The sequence below is a fragment of the Salvelinus fontinalis genome, chromosome 4 (assembly GCF_029448725.1).
Source record: "Salvelinus fontinalis isolate EN_2023a chromosome 4, ASM2944872v1, whole genome shotgun sequence".
In the NCBI taxonomy this organism is placed as follows: domain Eukaryota; kingdom Metazoa; phylum Chordata; class Actinopteri; order Salmoniformes; family Salmonidae; genus Salvelinus; species Salvelinus fontinalis.
The window spans coordinates 34957449-34977961 of record NC_074668.1 but is presented as its reverse complement, the minus strand read 5'-3'; the positions used below and the strand labels follow the sequence as shown (position 1 = coordinate 34977961).

The following is a 20513-nucleotide window of genomic DNA, read 5'->3' as shown; positions in this document are numbered from 1 at the left end:
CAAAGATAATTCAATGTGCACAAAGATCTAGCTACAGCATACACTGACATTTAATGTATGCATTTTAAAAAGGTTATGCACACTGACAATGAATGACACCAAAAACATGCTTCATGAAGGAAAGCAGACATTTATTGCAGATCTTTGACATGAGAAATCAGTATCTAACCTCTGAAGACATAAGCATTGAGACAAGATACCTGTTCCTCAGGATGTCGGACCTATGTTGATGAAGAGCAGGAGGGGAGAAAGTACAAGGGGGAGGCACTCTTACACTCAGTAGCCAGAAGACTAGCCAGTGTCAAAATATTTAAAAGCACCATGGGAAACCCTATCCATACAAACAAGTGACAGCTTGTAAACGAGGCTGGTTTCTCTGTACCACACCAGCCAAACGTTGCCATCTCTTTATGCAAGGATAAGGGGGGGGGGGGGGGGGGCTAAGAATGGCCTCATTGTATTGACTATACATGTCTGGTCAAGACACTCACCCCATAAAATCGCAGTCCAAAATACTCATCACATCAGCCATTGAGTTCTGTGGAGGTAGACCAAAGCTTTTCTGTAGGACACTTTGGAACCACTGACAATGTTACCTAGTTACAGCATTCAGTAAAGTCTATGTGAGATAAAAAATAAAAACCCTTTGGGTTTAAGCTGCCTTCTGAATCCTTGGCTTCTCTGTATCCACGCCAAGATTCAGAGAACAAATAAATATTTGAATAAGGTGTTGTGCCAGTAGTAAGAGCTCTTCATTGTGGCAAAGACGGCTTTCCTTCAGGATAAAGACGGTGGTTTCTCTGTAGCTACACCTGCCATCAATACCCAAGGAAGAAGAGCCTTGACCTTAAACCATTTTGAAAAAAAAAACCTTTTGAAGGAGTTTAACATGACAAGCCAATAACAGGTTTTAAACAATCAAGTATAACCAACACCCCTACAGGCCTTAGCAGTGACATAGCAGCTTCTGACTTTTCTGTATTACGTCAGAACAGCGCAGACATCTGCAGGGGCATCCCAGATTTTACTGCGTATATTCAAGAACATTACTTGAAAATAATCAAGATGGTCTCATTTCTCAGCCTGCAACGCATAGCATTTCTTTGAAAATAGCAACAACTACTGACGCTTAACTGTTCCATTCTTGCATCCTCAACAAATGATAAGGGGAGTGAAATGAAGCTTCAAAAGGGATTTGGGGTGGGTCACAATACCAGAAGTAAGTGTCAACCAAAGGGAAACGATTAAGGGGCAGGGGGCCTTCAGTAGCACCAGTAAATTAACATGATATCAACATGTAGCCTTGGTAAGTCAGACTTAACTTTGGAATATTTTGCGTCTGTTAAGTATAAGGACAGCTAGGCCCAAATAACATTACAGTATTTACAGTTCCTCAGTCATGCAGGGCAGGGGCTAGGCGTTGTAGTGTGAAAGACATCAATGGAAGAGGAAGACTAGGCTAACCGCATAAAGAGCCTAGTAACACTGTACAACAAAGTGGGACTTGAATGGGGCGCAGCTTAGAAGTCGAGGCAATAAAGGGAGCGAGACTGCTACATCTGTATTTGATCAAAATAAAGCTGTGATATTTTCTTTTATTTAACTAGGCAAGTCAGTTATGACCAAATTCTTATTTACAATGACAGCCTAGGAACAGTGGGTTAACTGCCATGTTCAGGGGCAGAATGACAGATTTTTTACCTTGTCAGCTCTGGGATTCGATCTAGCAACATCCGGTTACAGGCCCAACGCTCTAACCACTAGGCTACCTGCCACCCCAAGGTGGATAGAGAATCTATAGACTGACTTTCACAAGTGTTCCCATTTGACAGCTGCAATTTTACAACATTAAACACTATTAGAATAGCCTATTTGAGAAATACGCTTCATAACTAACTTGCCTTACTGCTTTTGATAAGCCAAATCCTACTTATTAAAAATGGCCTGCAAAGGCAAGCTTCGCAACTAAGGTATGTTCAAAACTACTGATTGATTTTTCTATTGTTTGTTCTACCTCATTACCATCATGTTTAGGTCATTCAAAAACACCTCAACTTTGAGAGCCTTGAGCACCGTTAGATAAATTCATTGAAGTAGTGGCAGGAGAAAACCTGCACGCATAAAAACTGAAGTCATATACATATGAAATGTAGAGAAAATATAAAATTAACTTTAAAATAAACACCAAATCTGCAACAAAAAAAACAAAGGATGCGGCTATATAGCCCAGATCCTCCAACATTGAGGGGGGAAACAATTCGACTGGACATACAGCAGTCGGAATGCCATCATTGAAGTTGTTTTTGGTGACCTCAAAATGGGGTGTTGAACAAAACAAAGTCAGTGATTAGATCATCCCTAACCAAATCAGAATACCAAAGTCAATTCGCTACCCAGGTGTGTTCTGGCTCTGGACCAACCCATTGTTTTCTGGGACCAATTAAAAAGGGAAGGGTGATACCTAGTCAGTTGTATAACTGAAGAGTCCTCCGCATTTAACCAAAGCCCTCTAAAATCAGAGGTGCGGGGCTTAATCGACATCCACGTTATCGGCACCTGGGGAACAGTGTGTTAACTGCCTTGCTCAGGGGCAGAACAGATTTTTACCTTGCCAGTTCGGAGATTTAATCCAGCTACCTTCCAGTTAGAATGCGTTCTAGAAATCGGTGAAGTATCCAAACTCAGTGCGGAGAAGAAACTACGTCTGTGGCTTAGTATTTGGCCGGAGCAAGGAGTTTGGGTAGCCAAGCAAGAAAATCTTAGCCCCGTCTAAATTATGCTCTTGCATTCAGTAAGTTGCTTATAACATTTATTGAAATAGGTTATGCAGGCTATAGCAAAGGAATAGGCCACTTGGCATGTCCTTGCCTGGCCAGCTCTTTACAGCGTGATGCCAGTCAAGTTGAAATAGGCTAGTCATTGGTCACGTCACAATATCGCCATCAATCATATTCAATATTGTAACCGTTGCAAAACCCTAATAAGTACTTTCAGATTTTCATAACTTAATTGTTAAAAATCACTTTTACTGTTCACACTTAAGTCCACAATGTAGGGGGGGGGGAGAGGTTCTAAGTGTTGCGCTAGATGATCAGCCAATTAAAATCAGAAATTGTTGTCCGCACCTGCCATAACCTCCATTCAAGTCCCTTTCTGATGCGCTGTGAAACCAGACAAGTCAACAGAGCGAGACAGCTGGTGGAAGAGATTAGCTAGCTAACATATTATCCTCTCAACATTACTTTCCTGAAATATTTTGAGAATGTTGGTAGTATTACATTGACCACTAACAGCAAAAATGCAGCACAGATGTCTGGAGAGAGGAAGTAGAAAGAGGGTAGGGTTCTAATACCCCATCAACAGGGAAGGGAGTTAAGGGCCTTTCACCCCCAAGACCATGTAAGCTTCTCTGTAGTATACACCAACAGGCCTGGGGGGGAAAAGCTTCACAAGTTTAGTATTTTAGCTTTTTGGGCATCTCCCATGGGAAGGAGTCCCGGCCAAAGTGGCCGTAGGCAGCGGTCCTCTGATACATAGGCTTCTTCAGCTCCAGCTCCCTGGAATACACAATCAACTCATTTAGCAGCCCATCACAGGAAAAGACCTCAGATCAACATAAATTCTCAGCCATAATGAAGGGGGAAAAAATAAATTAAGAAAAGGCAATAGGGAGTGTCAAGAGCCATGGAAAGAAACAATCAGAAAGGATCATTAGGCCAGCTAGTAAAGAGGGGGGAGGAAGGGATAAAGCGTCAACACTTACCCTGCTAACCAACTCATCCTTGAGCAGTGTGGGGACTGGAGCTTGGAGATTGAAAGCGCACTGATCCCATTTATGAAATGTCATTGAACTTTAACAAGGTCTGAGAAACCAATGACCTTTCAGTTGGATGTGAGCAGGAAACCCTTCATCGTGCTGGGTATTTATCATGCCATCTGACAGATCGGACAACCTCCACTGTAGCTCTCGAAGCTTTAACCTTTGGCATTACATACTATACTTCACTGGCATTTAAAGCAAGACAGTTTGGGCAGGGGTGGAATATCAGGATTGGCAAACTGATCACAACCCCAGATTGCTGCTTTCTTACGTGTCAGTAGCTACTGGGTATGTCATTAATCACAGTAGCGAATCATACAGTAACGGGTTAGAACCATCTGAACACCAGCTGACAGCTCAGGCAGAACAGAAAGACAGGAAGCGTGAGTTAAAAAGGGGAGTGACAGAAGGGGCAGATTCAGAGAGGCACACAACTTAAGGGGTACACTTTACCTGACAATGACACCAGGACGAAGGTCAAAGTTTCTCTTGACGATGTCCAGTAGCTCCCGCTCACTCTTCTGGGATGTGCCGTAGTGGAAAATGGAGATTGATAGGGGATGGGCTACTCCGATGGCATAGGCAACCTGATGTATAATCGTGAGCATACAAACATGCAGACTTTAGGTTTGATTTCGTGGCACCCATTTGTGACTGATTTATGTGTAGTACATTTGGAAAACATTCAGGCCCGTCACTTTGTTAAGTTAGCCTTTGTAAACAAAACCTACAAACAATGACAAAGCAAAAACTGGTTAAGAAATTTAAGCCAAACATGAAATCCAAAACCTGAAATCCATTTGCATAAGTATTCCGACCCTTTACTCAGTACTTTGATGACGCACCTTCGGCAGCGGTTACAGCCTCGAGTCCTCTTGGGTATAACGCTACAGGCTTGGCACACCTTTTCTCCCATTCTACTCTGTAGAACCTCAAGCTCTGTCAGGTTGGATGGGAGTGTTGCTGCACAGCTACTTTCACATCTATAGAGATGTTCGATCAGGTTCAAGTCCAGGTTCTGGCTGGGCCACTCAAGTACATTGAGACTTGTCCTGAAGCGACTCGTGCATTGTCTTGGCTGTGTGCTTAGGGTCGTTGTCCTGTTGGAAGGTGAACCTTCACCACCCGTCTGAGGTCCTGAGCACTCTGTTCATCTTTCCCCTCGATCCTGACAAATCTCACTGCCACTGAAAAATATCTTCACAGAATGATGCTGCCACCACACATCACCGTAGGGATGGTATTGGCCAGGTGATAAGTGCCTGGTTTCCCCCAAATGTGACACTTGGCATTCAGGCCATAGTTCAATCTTGGCTTCACCAGACCAGAGAATCTTGTTTCTCATGGTCTGAGCGTCCTTTAGGTGCCTTGTGGCAAACTCCAAGCGGGCTGTCATGTGCCTTTTACTGAAGAGTGCGTTACGTCTAGCCACTACCATAAAGGCCTAATTGTTGGAGTGCTGGTTGTCCTTGTAGAAGGCTCTCCCATCTCTACAGAGGATCTCTGGAGCTCTGTCAGAGTGACCATTGGGTTCTTGGTAGTGCTGCACCGATATGACATTTCCTTGCAAAAACAATAACCGATATTTAAAATTATCAGCCTTAAGCATTCTAGTACAGTTAAATAGTTCACACGGACGCAGCGGTCCAAGGCACAGCATTTCAGTGCAAGAGGCGCCACTACAGTCCCAATGTGAATCCAGGATGTATCATAGTCCCATAGGGAAGCGCACAATTGGCCCAGCATCGTCCAGGCTATCATTGCAAATTAGAATTTGTTCTTAACTGACTTGCCTAGTTAAATAAAGGTTACACACACCCTGACCAAAAAGTTGTTCGCATTTACGCATGTCCCCATTACCAGTAAAACCTTTTTGTTCAGTCGTTTCATTCTCAACCAGGATTTCTATGGAAGGCCTTTTGGGTCTTTGCTCGTCAAATAAGGCTATTTGGCGTGTCAAATAAGCTTGCTGACCAATCAGGACCTGAATATGACTGCACGTCACAATAATTTAACGCGTTTATTAACTATGTACGTAGTTACTGCACATGTCACAAGTCATCGATACATATGCTATGATGCTGGTAAAGTCCACGTACCTACAGTGCTGGTCATAAAAACAAAAAATAAACTAGCTAGCTCATGGATGCAAACAATGTCCTTCCCCAAAAACATAGCAAAACGACATCTGTTTCAGTAGCTATAGTTAGCTAACTATATAGCTCGGTGTCATCTAAAATAACCTTAATTTATAAGACCGTTCTTATTTCATTAATGGTGGTCGTACCATCTATGTGAAGCTAGCCACAATAGCGATTAGCCACAATAGTGGCCTTTAGGTTTAGCCTTCAAAATAAAAGTACGGCACACTTCCATTTGTATTCACTTGCGTCACTGGCAATGACATGCAGTTTGCCTTAAAAATGAAAGTGTCATTGACAGTGATGCAAATGAATACAAAGAGTAGAATTATGCCACACTTATTTTGAAGGCTAAATCCAAAGTCCACTATTGTGGCTAGCTTCACAACCTGGTCGAGCATCACTAGCCAGATGAAGCTAGCTGGCCGCTTATACCGTAAGCTTTGGGCAACAGGGTTAAGTAGCTGGCTAGCTATTTTCATGAACTGAAGTTCAATTTAAATAGATAAACAAGTGGCAACCTAGCTAATACTTACAAGGATTCCAAAATAATTTCTAAGAATGAAAATTACTGCAGTTTCTACTGGCTATTGTTTTCCGGCTTGTTGTATTGTTGCTAGCTACCAAGTAGCTTGCTAGTTACCCTAGAAGTTGCGGTCGAACAAATTATGCTTTATTACCAAAGCGGTATTGTAAACACATCGTTCATGGCCGGTGTTTACAGACTTTTGTACAGCTTTGACAGTGCTACTATCTTTGACAAGCAAAGTACCTAAATGGCTTTCCATAGCATGTTGTGAAGCTATTACTGCGAAACTCCGGTAGGGCAACATCTGAAAAATAGCACACTCGGTAGTGTGTACCGGTGCCCGACCAGTCGGCAAAAGCCAACATCACCCACAACAGAACAGTTGATTGTCAAGGGGAATGAATGCCATCATCTTGTCTTTAATGGATTTCGCCTTTGAGTTCACTGAAATTCTTACTCTTTTAAATGACTGCTTGAGCCACACAGCAGACATTGTGTGCTAAGTTAATGCTGTGTTGACCGTGTAGCACAAAATTTTACGTGGTGTCATTATGTCATGTACCTTCGTTATACAAGTATGCACGTTAGCTTTGAAATCGATTTTTAATGTCGGCGATACAGAAATTGGCATTTTTAGCTAATATCGGACGATTCCGATATGTTCACCGATATAGCATAAATTACTAGTTCTTGGTCACCTCCATGACAAAAGCTCTTCTCCCCAGAAGACAGTTTAGCCAGGCAACCAGATCTAGGAAGAGTCTTGGTGGTTCCAACTTCTTACATTTAAGCATGATGAGGCAAGTGTTTTTGGGGACCTTCCCCATATGTGCCGCGACACAATCCTGTCTCTGAGCTCTACGGACAATTTCGTCAACCCCATGGCTTGGTTTTTACGCTGACATGCACTTGTCACTTGACCTTAGACAGGTGTGCTTTTCCAAATCATGTCCAACCATTTGAATTTACCACAGGCGCACTCCAATCAAGTTGTACAAACATCGATGATTAGTGTTAACAGGCTGCACTGCACCAGAGCTCAATTTCAAGTCTCATAACAAAGGGTCTGAATAATTATGTCAATAAGGCATCAGTTTATTTTTTAGAAATGCATTAAGATTCTAAAGACCTGTTTTCACTTTGTCATTATGGGGCATTGTGTAGATTGACTTTTATTTAATCCATTTTAGAAGGCTGTAACAAATGTGGATAAAGTGAATGGGTCTGAATACATTCCAAATGCTCTATACATGAGGTGCATCAATATCAGTCTCCTTATTAGGATCACCCTGCCCTCACCTGGACAAGGACCCGCTTGCACAGCTCAGCCTTCACCAGAGACTTGGCCACCCAGCGGGCAGCATAGGCAGCAGAGCGGTCCACCTTAGTGTAGTCCTTCCCTGAGAAGGCTCCTCCACCATGGGCACCCCAGCCTCCATAAGTATCAACAATGATCTTACGGCCCGTCAGGCCAGCATCACCCTGCAGGGGAAGGAGTAATGGTTCATACTGAGTCCTTTTCAATTTACCCCAAAATATTCTGACGTAGTAAAAAAAATATAGATCAAATCTCATGTAAAAACACTTAATATGAACAGTTAAACAAGCCCATGCATCAAAGTTACTTTAGCGTTTTTAGCGTTTCAACTCAATAGATTATGTTAGCCTGCAATGTCCCATACATTGGATGCCCAAATCAACTGGAAGTATCTACCAAACAAGTTGAAGCCACATAATCCAGAAGGCTACAAATAGTTACCTAAAATGACAAGTCAAATTATTTCGATTTAATTAAATGTGATTGAACTGAATCACAACTAATATAATGGCGAAGTGAATTGTTTGTTTTGTCAAAAATATTAGTTTAAATGAATTGTTCCAAAAAGTAAATCAACTTTGTACGACCTTATTCGCAAGTATCGGTGGAATTTTTTGGGGAAACAAATGCATGTCAATCTGTTATGTAGATTTTCTTTTTAATGTGCCTAACTACATTAACTTTTTCACTCTTGAGTTCCAAATATCTCTAACGGTCACCCCAGCGTGAGTGGTTTTAAGAATGCACCGTTCCAAAATGTGATCGTTATGCAACAGGATAGTTAACACGCACTGCCTGCTAATTATCTATAGGCTGTTTTCTAACAACTTGTATTTTCTAACAGTCTGAATTGAGGTGTTCCGCCTCATTAATTCATATAGAATTAATCCATTTCAGTGTCAGACAATTTATGTTTGAGGCTTTACTGAGCCGGACAAAGTTCCCTCCCCATTATTTCCGCACATCAAGTATACAGACATTTGCACAGTCCTGCCCTGCCCATTTTCTGGCTGGCACTCATTGCCTCCATTGTTATCCTTACAAATAATATTGGACATGTGCGTTCCTATCAAAGTGCCTTATTTCCTGTATATCATGTTGTCGTTTCTATTGTAGTATGCATGTACGGAGCATAATATATTTTAAGTTTTATTCACATTTAGGTACTGGTGACAAATAATACCTTCCAATTTTTGTATGATTGTAATGCACACCTATGATGAGTGTAAAATACTTTTGAAGGTTGTACTGATTATATTGAGCTAATGCTAAGCTATTCGCCATGTTTGTTGACATTCTACAACGCATTCTGGGTGTAACTTAAACATCTGTAAGACTAAAGATGTTATGAGGTGAAGGAATGGTCCACTCATCTTGCAAGTAAACTTCTGGAAGTGAATAATCGTAGACACACCAAAGCGGGGGACACTTTACAACCAACTAGGTATCCCCTTTCCCTTTAACATGCATACTACAAACAGCCCAAACTCATGTCTCCTCTTATCTTTGGTTGATGTGAAGAAAAATAAATATGGCGGTGTGCACAAACTACCCATCATCGGATTACTTTAGATTTCTAGAAAAGTGTTATTTCAATCCATGTTGTTCTCACCAATGATTTATAGTAATTGCTAATTCGTATCGTGTTTTATGTCAGCCTAGTTATCTAAATATGACCAGTTGTGTTACGTCAATTTTTCCTCTGTTAGCGCTAGGACTAATGTAGCCTACATTTCCCAGTTTGGATGATTGTGTATACTGTCGTTACCTCTGAATGTCTGAACATAGCATCCACAAATAAACTGGTCACATTCAGTACATGACTTTGTAAGGACTGTATAAAAAAAAAAAAACTAAAAAAAAAGCGGTTTGAACGTATGCTGCAGGGGCCACTAGAATGATCACACCCATTTGTTGGTACATGTTAAAAAGTTAATAGATATGAGTTTTGGCGAAGTGATGGAAATGTATCAAATTGTATAATTACCCTAAACTTTTCCAGGTCTGGAAAACCATTTAAATTCAACGACTTTTCCAGGATTTATGACTTTTCGAACCCTGACTTATAGTCTCACCTGTGGGCCTCCGATGACGAAGCGGCCGCTGGGCTGCATGTGGTAAATGGTGTCATCATCCAGGTAAATGCAGGGCACCACAGCCTTGACGATCTTCTCCTTGAGAGCGTCACGCATCTCGTCCAGGCAGATGTGCTCATCATGCTGCACAGAGACCACGATGGTGTGGACACGCACTGGCAACATGGCACCACGGTCTTGGCGGTACTGAACGGTCACCTGCACACAGAAGCAGACCAAGATAGACCGACAGCAGGATTGTTCAACTGCAGGCATAGATTAAGGTTTATTTTCCCCTGCTCAGACATTGCACGCATCAACCAATGGAAGCAAAAATATTTTTGCACCAGAAGGCGAAAATATATGACGTGGTTAAACCGAGACGTAAACTACCAATCCAGGTGTTGTAAGTTCTGGCATGTGTCAGCAATGTCTGAGCAGGGGAACAACCTAAAACGAGTTACATTCTGGAGTTACTGCTGGCCACAAAGGTTGGAGAGCATGAGTAAGAATACTAATATTGCACTCATCAGCTGGTATGATAAACAAACTAGTTTCTTCTAGTCATTTCAGCCTTATGTAAATAGTCTATCGATTGCACACAGGCAGCTTACCTGGGTCTTGGAGTCAGGCCGGAGCCAGGGTAGGGTGCCATTGCGACGCAGTTCAGCCATCTTAGCATTGAGCTTGTGGGCAAGCATAATTGTGAGGGGCATGCACTCCTCCGTCTCATCAGTGGCATAGCCAAACATCAGGCCCTGACAATAGAAAAAGTAGAACTTCACCATCTGAAAGGAAAGCTGCATATTTAGCTTACTGATAAATGTACAGCTAACGTCACTAGAGCAGTGGTCCTCTGCACCCCAACTCATACCTGGTCCCCTGCCCCAACATCCTCCTCATTGCGGTCAATGTGAACACCCTGGGCAATGTCTGGAGATTGCTGCTCTAGGGCCACCAGCACATTGCAGGTCTTATAGTCAAAACCTTTAGAGGAGTCATCGTATCCAATGTGGCGGATAGTGTCGCGAACAACCTTCTGATAGTCCACTGTAGCACGCGATGTCACCTCACCTGCCAGCAGGATCATCCCAGTCTTAGCAACAGTCTCTGAAAAAGGTGGAGAGGGAAATAGTACATTAGAACCATATCAATCAATACTCATCTGGTAAAACTTTGGGGAGTTGACACAATATAGCCCTACTACTATTAAGATGCAGCAAGTTTGAGATTCTTCCATTCATGTGGTGTTCACAGCTGACTCCAAGGCAGCTAGAAGTTGCATCAGAAAAGAAAACGCGCTTTTTCCTTACCACAAGCAACTTTAGCATCAGGATCCTGCTTTAGATGGGCGTCAAGCACAGCATCACTGATCTGGTCACAAATCTTATCTGTAAAATAAAAAATAGAGGTACCAGTTCACAACACTGCATCAACATTTGTGCAATTTAGTGGTAGGTTGCTTGTTCAAGAGCATGTAAAGCATTGCACAATTGGTAATAACTAAAGTTCTCCAATAGGTTTGGATTATGCTGGAAGTGTTTGTATTGTACACTGGTCTACCTACTACAGTTTGAGTTGTACATATTCTGTACCATATATCAGGATTATGGCGATGGTGGGAGGGGCCTAACGGCATGTGTAGCCACAGAGATTTATAAAATCTGTTTCATTGGTCTGAAGCATCCGGTTGGCGTTTCCACTCACCACCAAATATGGTGATGAGGGGGGCAGCCTAAGGGGTGAAGGTGGATTTTGGCCGACATTCTGCTAGTTGTCGTCGATTAAACATTTGTTGTTACCAAAACTATAAACTGTTATGAACAGAGTGGACAACGTTTAGTATTGTTTACCATTTGACAAAGTTTCCAAAAATTGAGTTGTTTAGAAGGAGAACAAGGTCGAATTAAGTTATTGCACACCCCACAGTAGGCGTTCCCTAAGAATTATGCAAATACATGCTAGAACGCGCCAATCGGTTCTCGCTAGAACGTGCTTGGCTCTGCCCACTATGGTTCGTTTGCTTCCATTGGATACGACATGTGGTTCATCTTGTTCAGTTATTAAAACAATACATGTGGTGTAGCGATGAGCCTGAAACCGCCAACATTTCCGCGGGTTCACATGCAACTAAAAAATCTGATTGTTTGGATTTCCAAGATGAACTACTACCGGTATAGACAAGTAGTGGCACGGAACTCTTCATACATCCAATGTAGTGCCCCTAACATGGCAACCAAACGCTATAGACAACACACATGGCCTTGTTCCCCGAGAGCCAGCGCACAAACGGGTCGGAATCTTCGGGAGATCGTGAAATAAGCATGATGACAGGATACAAATATTTTTAAATAGAATATATCCCAAGGACGGATAACGTTCGTAATTGCACAATATAGGCCATGTGAACAACACTCAGCAAAGTAGCTAGCTGGTTAGCTAATAAACTAAGAACAATTTGGGCCTCACATGCGGCTTATGCAAGATGCTGACGCCGGTGTGGTTTGATCAGCAGAGATGAGTAGGTCGCTAACGTTAATCAGCTAATTAAGGCTAAGCAACACCGACGCAGGTGTGCTAAACAAGCCATCTAAACAAATAGCTGACAAGCCATAACACACCGGCTGTATTTGTAGCTAAATTAGCTTTCTCACCAGGGTGTCCTTCTCCAACTGACTCCGAGGTGAATAGGAAGCAGTCCTCGTCGATAAGGGAGTTGTGAAAACCGTTCATCTCTCCGTTCATCATTGTTGCTTTCTTTTGGCAGATATAATAAAGTAATTTTGTAGCTAGCTAAATAATGCGTATTTTATTGATTCTTTTTCTGCGTTGGTGTTCACACACAGCTTCTCATCTGTCAGTAAATTCCAAGCATTCACTGTCATTTAGTTGTGGCGCTCTGGTATTTATTCAGAAATTCACAGACGTCACTGTCGGCCGCATTGGACGATACCATTTTAAACATGGGGTGGAAACGTTGACCAGGTGCACTGAGAGGAACGCAGTTGTGTATCGTGCGGCTCAACGTCATACTTCTCGTGTAATCAGAGAGGAAGAGGCGAAGCGAGAGGGTTTACTCACACCAAAATATGTCCACGTTAAGCAGGTCATTAATTATTAAGCAAGGGAGTAGTTTTGTATGTGTGGGCAATGAGAGTGTCGAATTTAGTCAATTAATTGCTGTTTTGATACGAGGCTTATTTGATTTAATAGAAGTTTCGTAATGCTTAGGGCCTGGTTTCCAAAAAGCATATTAAGGCTAAATTAATCGTTAGAACCTTCTAAGGATCATCGTTAAATCTCCGAGCTGTTTCTCAAAACCAATGGTATTAATGTTGCACTTGAAAACGCTCGTAATCTAACGCCTGCTAAGTGCGTCGTTAGATGCTTTTTCGCCCTCCCGCATCACTTCATAAACAGAATATCTCCGCTAAACATAGAATCACATGGTTTGTCAGTCTCTGTGACCGCTGATAACTTCAGGACAAATTAGCTACGAATACGAAGTTGCCATGCAATGTATTTGCAATTGAATCAAACAAACGACGATTAAAAATATCCTTAAAATGAAAACCGAGATGACTGTTAAATATAAACAGTAGACTATAGGACTATTTAACTCATATTGAAATACGTTCCATGAATTTAATTATGTTTTGCTACTTGCAGGCTACTGTTTGTAATTTGTCTCAATATATTTCATGATGTGTAGCCTAGCATGTGCGCAATGATGTGTCAAATCGGTGATTTAGTGCATTTTTATTGATTGGGTAAGGATTAGAATAAGCCGCCTCAATATTTGCAGGCATAGGGTATATTATATCACCCACTATATTGACCAGATACTCAAATGGCCGCTCTAGCAATGAAAATAAATGTATTTAAAAAATGGAAGGCAGTCGGGAGGAGGCAAGAACAGATATGGGACCATGCAGATATGCGTCTGAAGAACAGACACAACTTCGATATAAAGTGTTTTTTTCTCAAAATTGCCGGGATGTCACGTGTCCTACTAATATCAGTACATTCATAACAACCTAAGCATTACGAAATGTATATTATACAACGGGTTGGCCAACACAGGCATTTAGATTCGTTGAGACGCGTTCTAAATCGCAAAGTACAAGTGAATGTGCATTCCGAGACAAAACATTTCGTATGTTACCTTTCATATGGTATGTATTAATGTGGTTGTCCATTACCCATTTCGTATGATATGTTACGAATTGTAATTCGTATTCTATGTTACGAATTCTAGCTAGGTGGCTAACATTAGCTAGCTGGCTAACGTTAGTTAGGTTAGGGGTTAGGGTTAAGATTAGGTTAAAGGGTTAGGGGAGGGGTTAGCTAACATGGTCACTTTAATAATGGAACACTAGTCACTTTAACAATGTTTACATACTGCTTTACTCAGTTCAAGCTGAGTAACCGGTAACCAAGAGAAAGGTTCAGGGGCAGGAGGTATATAAAACACAATCTGTACAAAAAAGGAAGAAACTTTACTCAATTTAGTAAAATAATGCATGATTCTGATGTGCACCCTACATTTATTTGCATTAAGAAACATCACAGATGTTTCTTTTTTATAATTTCACGATTTATTAGCTTGGTCTGTAAACTGCAGATATCACATTCTATTTTGCATCAAATGTTTAGAATTTATAAACAGGTGGCCAAGATCCAGCTCCTCTCAATACTTTGCTCTTCAATGAAACCAAACTGTGTCACTACAGTTAAAGTGACTGCAAATCATTCCATGCACAGACATTATTAATGTTATCTGTGCCCTCAAAAAGGTACTCAATGTTCAAAGCCAGAGCTTTTGATTAAGTTACAAAATGAAGAGGCTGAGCTGGTCAATCTAGCCTAAAGGGGATTGGTGAAATGGAAGCTTTTTGTGAAACCTGGAATTCAGTTATGCAAGAGAACACACTGCCTTTGTCATAAACTTATTTTCAGGTTTATCAGGTTATTGCTTCCGGGCATGTATGTCCCTAATCACTGCAATGGTTGGTAGAACTGTAAATCACATTTTGGATGGTTGTTTTAAGTCTTCTATATGAACTGGTGCACACCTAAAATTTGCACATGCTCAAGTACCTGTCTGTTCCAGAACCTCATAGAATATTGGCTCTAAAATAAGAGTACCAGCATCACAAAATGAGCATCGACACCCAAAAATCAGCACAGGCACCTATTTCAGTCCACTTTGTGTGGTAGATACTGTATGAGCTTTGTCCTAGTCAGAAAATGGAGGCACTTAGTGCTCTCTAAATGGACCTCCCAACTTATGTTCATGGCATATCAGTGACATAAGACCTCTGAGAGAGATGAAAGTACATCATTTTAGACATTACAATCAACCCACCCATTACAGCTTTCATTCACTGATGGATTCATTATCACTAGTATTGATTGCTGGGCCATGTGAAATATGTCTGCATGTACAGTATAGCTTTCCAGCTGTACTTTCTACTCCTTAAAATACCTGGGGACATGAAGGCATGTAAGGGTTAAAGAGTGCTCCATTACCAGGCGAGCATTCGGACCACAGATGGTCTGGCCACAGCAAGGGGCACTGTAGATCAGCAGCATCAAATGACAAACATCCAGTACAACACTTTAGCAATACACAATATAAAAAATGATTTAACCTTTATTTAACTAGGCAAGTCAGTTAAGAACAAAGTCTTATTTACAATGACGGCTTACCCCGGCCAAACCCTCCCCTAACCCTGACGATGCTGAGCCAATAGTGCGCCGCCTTATGGGACTCCCGATCACAGCCGGTTGTGATACAGCCCGGGATCAAACCAGGGTTTGTAGTGACGCCTCTAGCACTGAGATGCAGTGCCTAAGACCACTGCACCACTCGATACTTAAGTAAAAGCCAATCTGGCAAAGGCCAACACCCTCCCAGGTGCATGTTTCGGGTTTTTGCCCTAGCACTACACAGCTGATTCAAATAATGGTGTTGAGTTGGTTATTTGAATCAGCTGTGTAGTGCTAGGGGTGGGGGCAGGACCGAGTTTGGGAAACCGTGGTTTGGGGAACTACGTCAAGTATGGGTGAGTGTTTGATTGGCGTGTGTTTGGCATCACTGTATGACCTACATAATATGACACCAACAGCAACACGGACACCAACAAAGTTATTTCTATAATAGAAGGGTCCAATATAGTCCTGGGCTTGCCTCTAGTCTTGCATCAAGAGAGACCTTCATCCAGCCTGCAACATTTTCCATTGTTTCTCAAAATATGGGATTAAGACTGGGATTATATTTCCTAGTGGTTACTGATAATGAAGGGTCATGGCTAGGGTTGCAAAATTCAATACATTCCCTGGTTTTCCGAAATCCCAGTTGGAGGATTCCCGGAATCAGGAGGGAATAAGCAGCAAATCCAGGGAATTTATTGGAAGTTCCCAGAATTTTGCAACCCTAGTCACAGGACAATTTACAGGGCAGAGGTTGTGCAGCAGGGGTGTTGAGTGTCATTGTGAGGATGCTAAAAGAAAGTCAAAGAGAGGATGACAGAAAATAAAAATGAGACCACTTGGCACAACACTGAGATACATATTAGTCATTAGCAGTCAAATCAAATGTATTTATATAGCCCTTCTTACATCAGCTGATATATCAAAGTGCTGTACAGAAACCCAGCCTAAAACCCCAAACAGCAAGCAATGCAGGTGTAGAAGCACGGTGGCTAGGAAAAACTCCCTAGATAGGCCAACATCAAGGAAGAAACCTAGAGAGGAACCAGGCTATGAGGGGTGGCCAGTCCTCTTCTGGCTGTGCCGGGTGGAGATTATAACAGAACATGGCCAAGATGTTCAAATGTTCAACAGCAGACAGTTACATGTGGTACCCCTCCCTCATTCAATGCCATGCATGACAGAGATAAATGTCTACCTTGCCAGAAATGAGTTGCTCATCCCAATTTAGGAGCAAAAAGTACAGTGCGAGTGAAGTACAGTGCGAGTGAAAACCCTACAGAATTTGTTCCAACAAAATTGATTTGCAAAAGAAAGCATGTTGCATCTGAACTGAATCTGCAGCATCATCTTTAGTTGGATACTTTTCTCATTCACTCATTGTCATTTGACAAGAGCAGAGGAGGGCCATACAGTATGAGTCAACCGTCGATTCTATTATTATCAAGCCATGTGTTAATCCAAACATCCTGCTCCACATCAGCCACCCCAGTTAGAATGACAAAGCATTTTTTGGGAGGGATTGTGCCTGGGTATGTGACTGACACACAATGGCACTGTCACGTTCCCCACTGTCTCAAAACCAGCCCAATGTTGCATCAGGGAGAACAGAGAGCTGAGTTGTTCCATATAATTTCAACAAGTCATGACACCCACCCTCTTACATTATTCCAAAATCATTTCTGTTGTTAGAAACAAGTTCGATTGGCATCCTATAACATTATTTTGTTTACATTTTATTTTATCTAATTGATTGCACCAAATGTGACCATTTAAATGTATAGGTGTCAACGGTGTGTACGGGAGGCGAAGTCAGGTGCAGGAGAGCAGAGTGTAGTGAACAGGCACACTTTAATTCCGTTCTACAAAATACAGCACATAAAAACATTAATGTGCCAAAAACACGGAACATGACAAAAGTAAAGCGTCCGACAATAATCCACAACACAAAACAAACAATTCCACACAAAGACATGATGGGAAACAGAGCACATTTGTGGCCTGCTGGAGGTCCTTTTGCAGGGCTCTGGCAGTGCACCTCCTTGCACAAAGGCGGAGGTAGCGGTCCTGCTGCTGGGTTGTTGCCCTCCTACGGCCTCCTCCACGTCTCCTGATGTACTGGCCTGTCTCCTGGTAGCGCCTCCATGCTCTGGACACTACGCTGACAGACACAGCAAACCTTTTTGCCACAGCTCGCATTGATGTGCCATCCTGGATGAACTGCACTACCTGAGCCACTTGTGTGGGTTGTAGAGTCCGTCTCATGCTACCTCTAGAGTGAGAGCACCGCCAGCATTCAAAAGTGACCAAAACATCAGCCAGGAAGCATAGGAACTGAGAAATGGTCTGTGGTCACCACCTGCAGAATCACTCCTTTTTTGGGGGTGTCTTGCTAATTGCCTATAATTTCCACCTTTTGTCTATTCCATTTGCACAACAGCATGTGAAATTTATTTTCAATCAGTGTTGCTTCCTAAGTGGACAGTTTGATTTCATAGAAGTGTGATTGACTTGGAGTTACATTGTGTTGTTTAAGTGTTCCCTTTATTTTTTTGAGCAGTGTATATAAAACTGTTTCCTATTTTATTGAAAAACATAAGACTGCCATGTAATGTATTATTTTATTAGGGTTGTCACAACATTTTAGTCGCTATCCCATTTCTCCATCAAAGTTTTGGGCTAGAAAACATCTTTATATGAGAATTGCACAATAGGCATAGCCCTTGCAGAGAGCAGCCACTTGTTAGACTATTCAAGGAGAGTTGGATTGAAGCATTAGGTTGCTAAGAAAAGGAGAAACTGAATTTATTTCATGGAGGACTGCCTACGCAAAGTTGTAAAAGGAAATGTTGTGATCTATTCAATAAACACAAGATACCAGAAAATGTATAAAATAGTGTGGCGGTATAGCAGGAGCAGCCCCATCTAGTGGTGGAAACATGGTACTTTCACACTACTTGATGGTAACATTGTTATTTTTGTTTAACTAGGCAAGTCAGTTAAGAACAAATTCTTATTTACAATGACAGCCTACCAGAGCACAGTGTGTTAACTGGCTTGTTCAGGGGCAGAATAACAGGTTTTTACCTTGTCAGTTTTGGGATTTGATCCAGCAACCTTTTGGTTACTGGCCCACCACTCTAACCACTATGCTACCTGCCACGCCAAATAATGGCAGTGACTTCAATTACACATTTCTCTGAACGGGGAAGAAAACAATCACCAGATTCACAAGGAACACATTTCATAGCACGGAGAAGCAATACTCCAAGCCACAGCTTCATACTAATTGTCAAACATAGAGAACTGCTCCTGTATACTGGTTGTTGGGGTGGGATTGGCATAGGGTGGGGGGTGTCCGTGGGTGGCTTTTAGCCATGTGTTTGGTTTCCTCATGTCTTATTCATTGGTTGGAAGAACTTTGGATATTATATTTATTGAATATTACCTGAATCCTATAAATGAAAGTGGCCAATTTTGTTACAATCAATTAGTTGAATTTCTCTGAAATCAAATTATATTTCAACAAAATAATGTTTCAGGAATGTTAATTGTATCTCTTACTAACTACAGAAACAATTTCAGAAAAATCTGAGATGGTGGGTGTCGAAATCCTCTTTCTTGTTCCTTTTGAGGTGGAATGATCCTGGCAATCCACCTACACACAGGTCTGAGAAAAATAACAAAGTAACTGAAGTCATTCTTATCAATCAAGCCAACAACGGTTACTCAACCAGTGTCCCATTTAGGGCTCTATTCAATCCACATCGCGGAAGTATAGCTTTACCGCATGATTGAAATTCAAGATAGTCTTTGAAGAGGTAGAAGCTGTTGTCAGTTGTTTTTTGGAAGATGGGCAGGAACTCTGCTGTCATAGCTTCAAGGGGAAGCTGGTTCCACTATTGGGGTACTAGGACAGAGAAGAGCTTTGACTAGGCTGAGCGGGAGCTGCCCTCCCTTAGGGGTGGGAGGGCCAAGATTCCAACCATATCAGGTTATTACACAAACGTTTAAAGGAAGTTTCATGAGCTTGTATAAGTGAAGTGATAATAATGCACGTTTTTGCAGTGAGTATATCTGCCCTTAGGTCGTTTAACTATGACTGTTGCATAAACCATTTACTTAAAACCCATACAAAGTGCAATGTCGTCTGTTTCATCACCAGCGCTATCAGAGTGCTTATTGACTTGTGGCCCGGACTTGCCTCTTACAGATGCCGTATCTTCATTTGATCATCCTGTTGTTGCAGAATTGTTCCTGCACAAGAAATGCAAACTAGTAGTGTATTCAAGGTTTAAAAAGACTTCTAACGTTTGTAATTTCCACGTTCAAATTTCTGACTTGATTTGCCCTAATGACAAATGTATCAACCTCTACAAAAAATGTCCATTAAATAATCCCCATAACAATTCACATTTCCTGTTGCTGCAAGATTATTTTCAAATGTAGATATGGCATCTGTATGTATTCCAGCAACAGCATTACTTGTGGGGGTTTCTCAAAAACACATTCAATGGCACATTCAAAGTCCAACCACAAGCTATGATCTTTACACAAACATGACATCATCTCTTACCATGACCATTGCCACGTAGCACTAACATATGTAGCCATGAAATGCTTTGAAAGGCTGGTCATGGTTCACATCAACACCATTATCCCAGACCCACTCCAATTTGGATACCACTCCAACAGATCCACAGATGATGACAATATCTATTGCCCTCCACGCTGCCTTTTCCCACCTGGACAAAAGGAACACCTACGTGAGAATGCTGTTCATTGACTACAGCTCAGCGTTCAACACCATAGTGCACTCCAAGATCATCACTAAGCTAAAGACACTGGGACTGAACACCTCCCTCTGCAACTGGATGCTGGACTTCCTGGCGGGCCACCAGGAAGAGTATATATA

The 20513-nt window shown here is 41.8% G+C and overlaps 1 protein-coding gene across 2 annotated transcripts; it reads right to left on the bottom strand.

The window, feature by feature from the left end:
* Positions 1-110: 110 nt before the first annotated feature.
* LOC129853619 (S-adenosylmethionine synthase-like) lies at positions 111-12786 on the bottom strand. Of its 2 annotated transcripts, XM_055919837.1 has the most exons (8): positions 12538-12786; positions 11197-11274; positions 10758-10993; positions 10498-10641; positions 9884-10102; positions 7790-7972; positions 4274-4407; positions 111-3557 (listed from the first exon to the last, which is right to left on the bottom strand). In XM_055919837.1, exons 1-8 carry the CDS (start codon positions 12629-12631, stop codon positions 3455-3457), a joined length of 1191 nt encoding a protein of 396 aa, XP_055775812.1. In that variant the 5' UTR covers positions 12632-12786; the 3' UTR covers positions 111-3454. The 2 variants fall into 2 exon arrangements, with proteins under 2 accessions (XP_055775812.1, XP_055775813.1); XM_055919838.1 differs by having other exon boundaries at positions 3464-4407.
* Positions 12787-20513: the final 7727 nt, after the last annotated feature.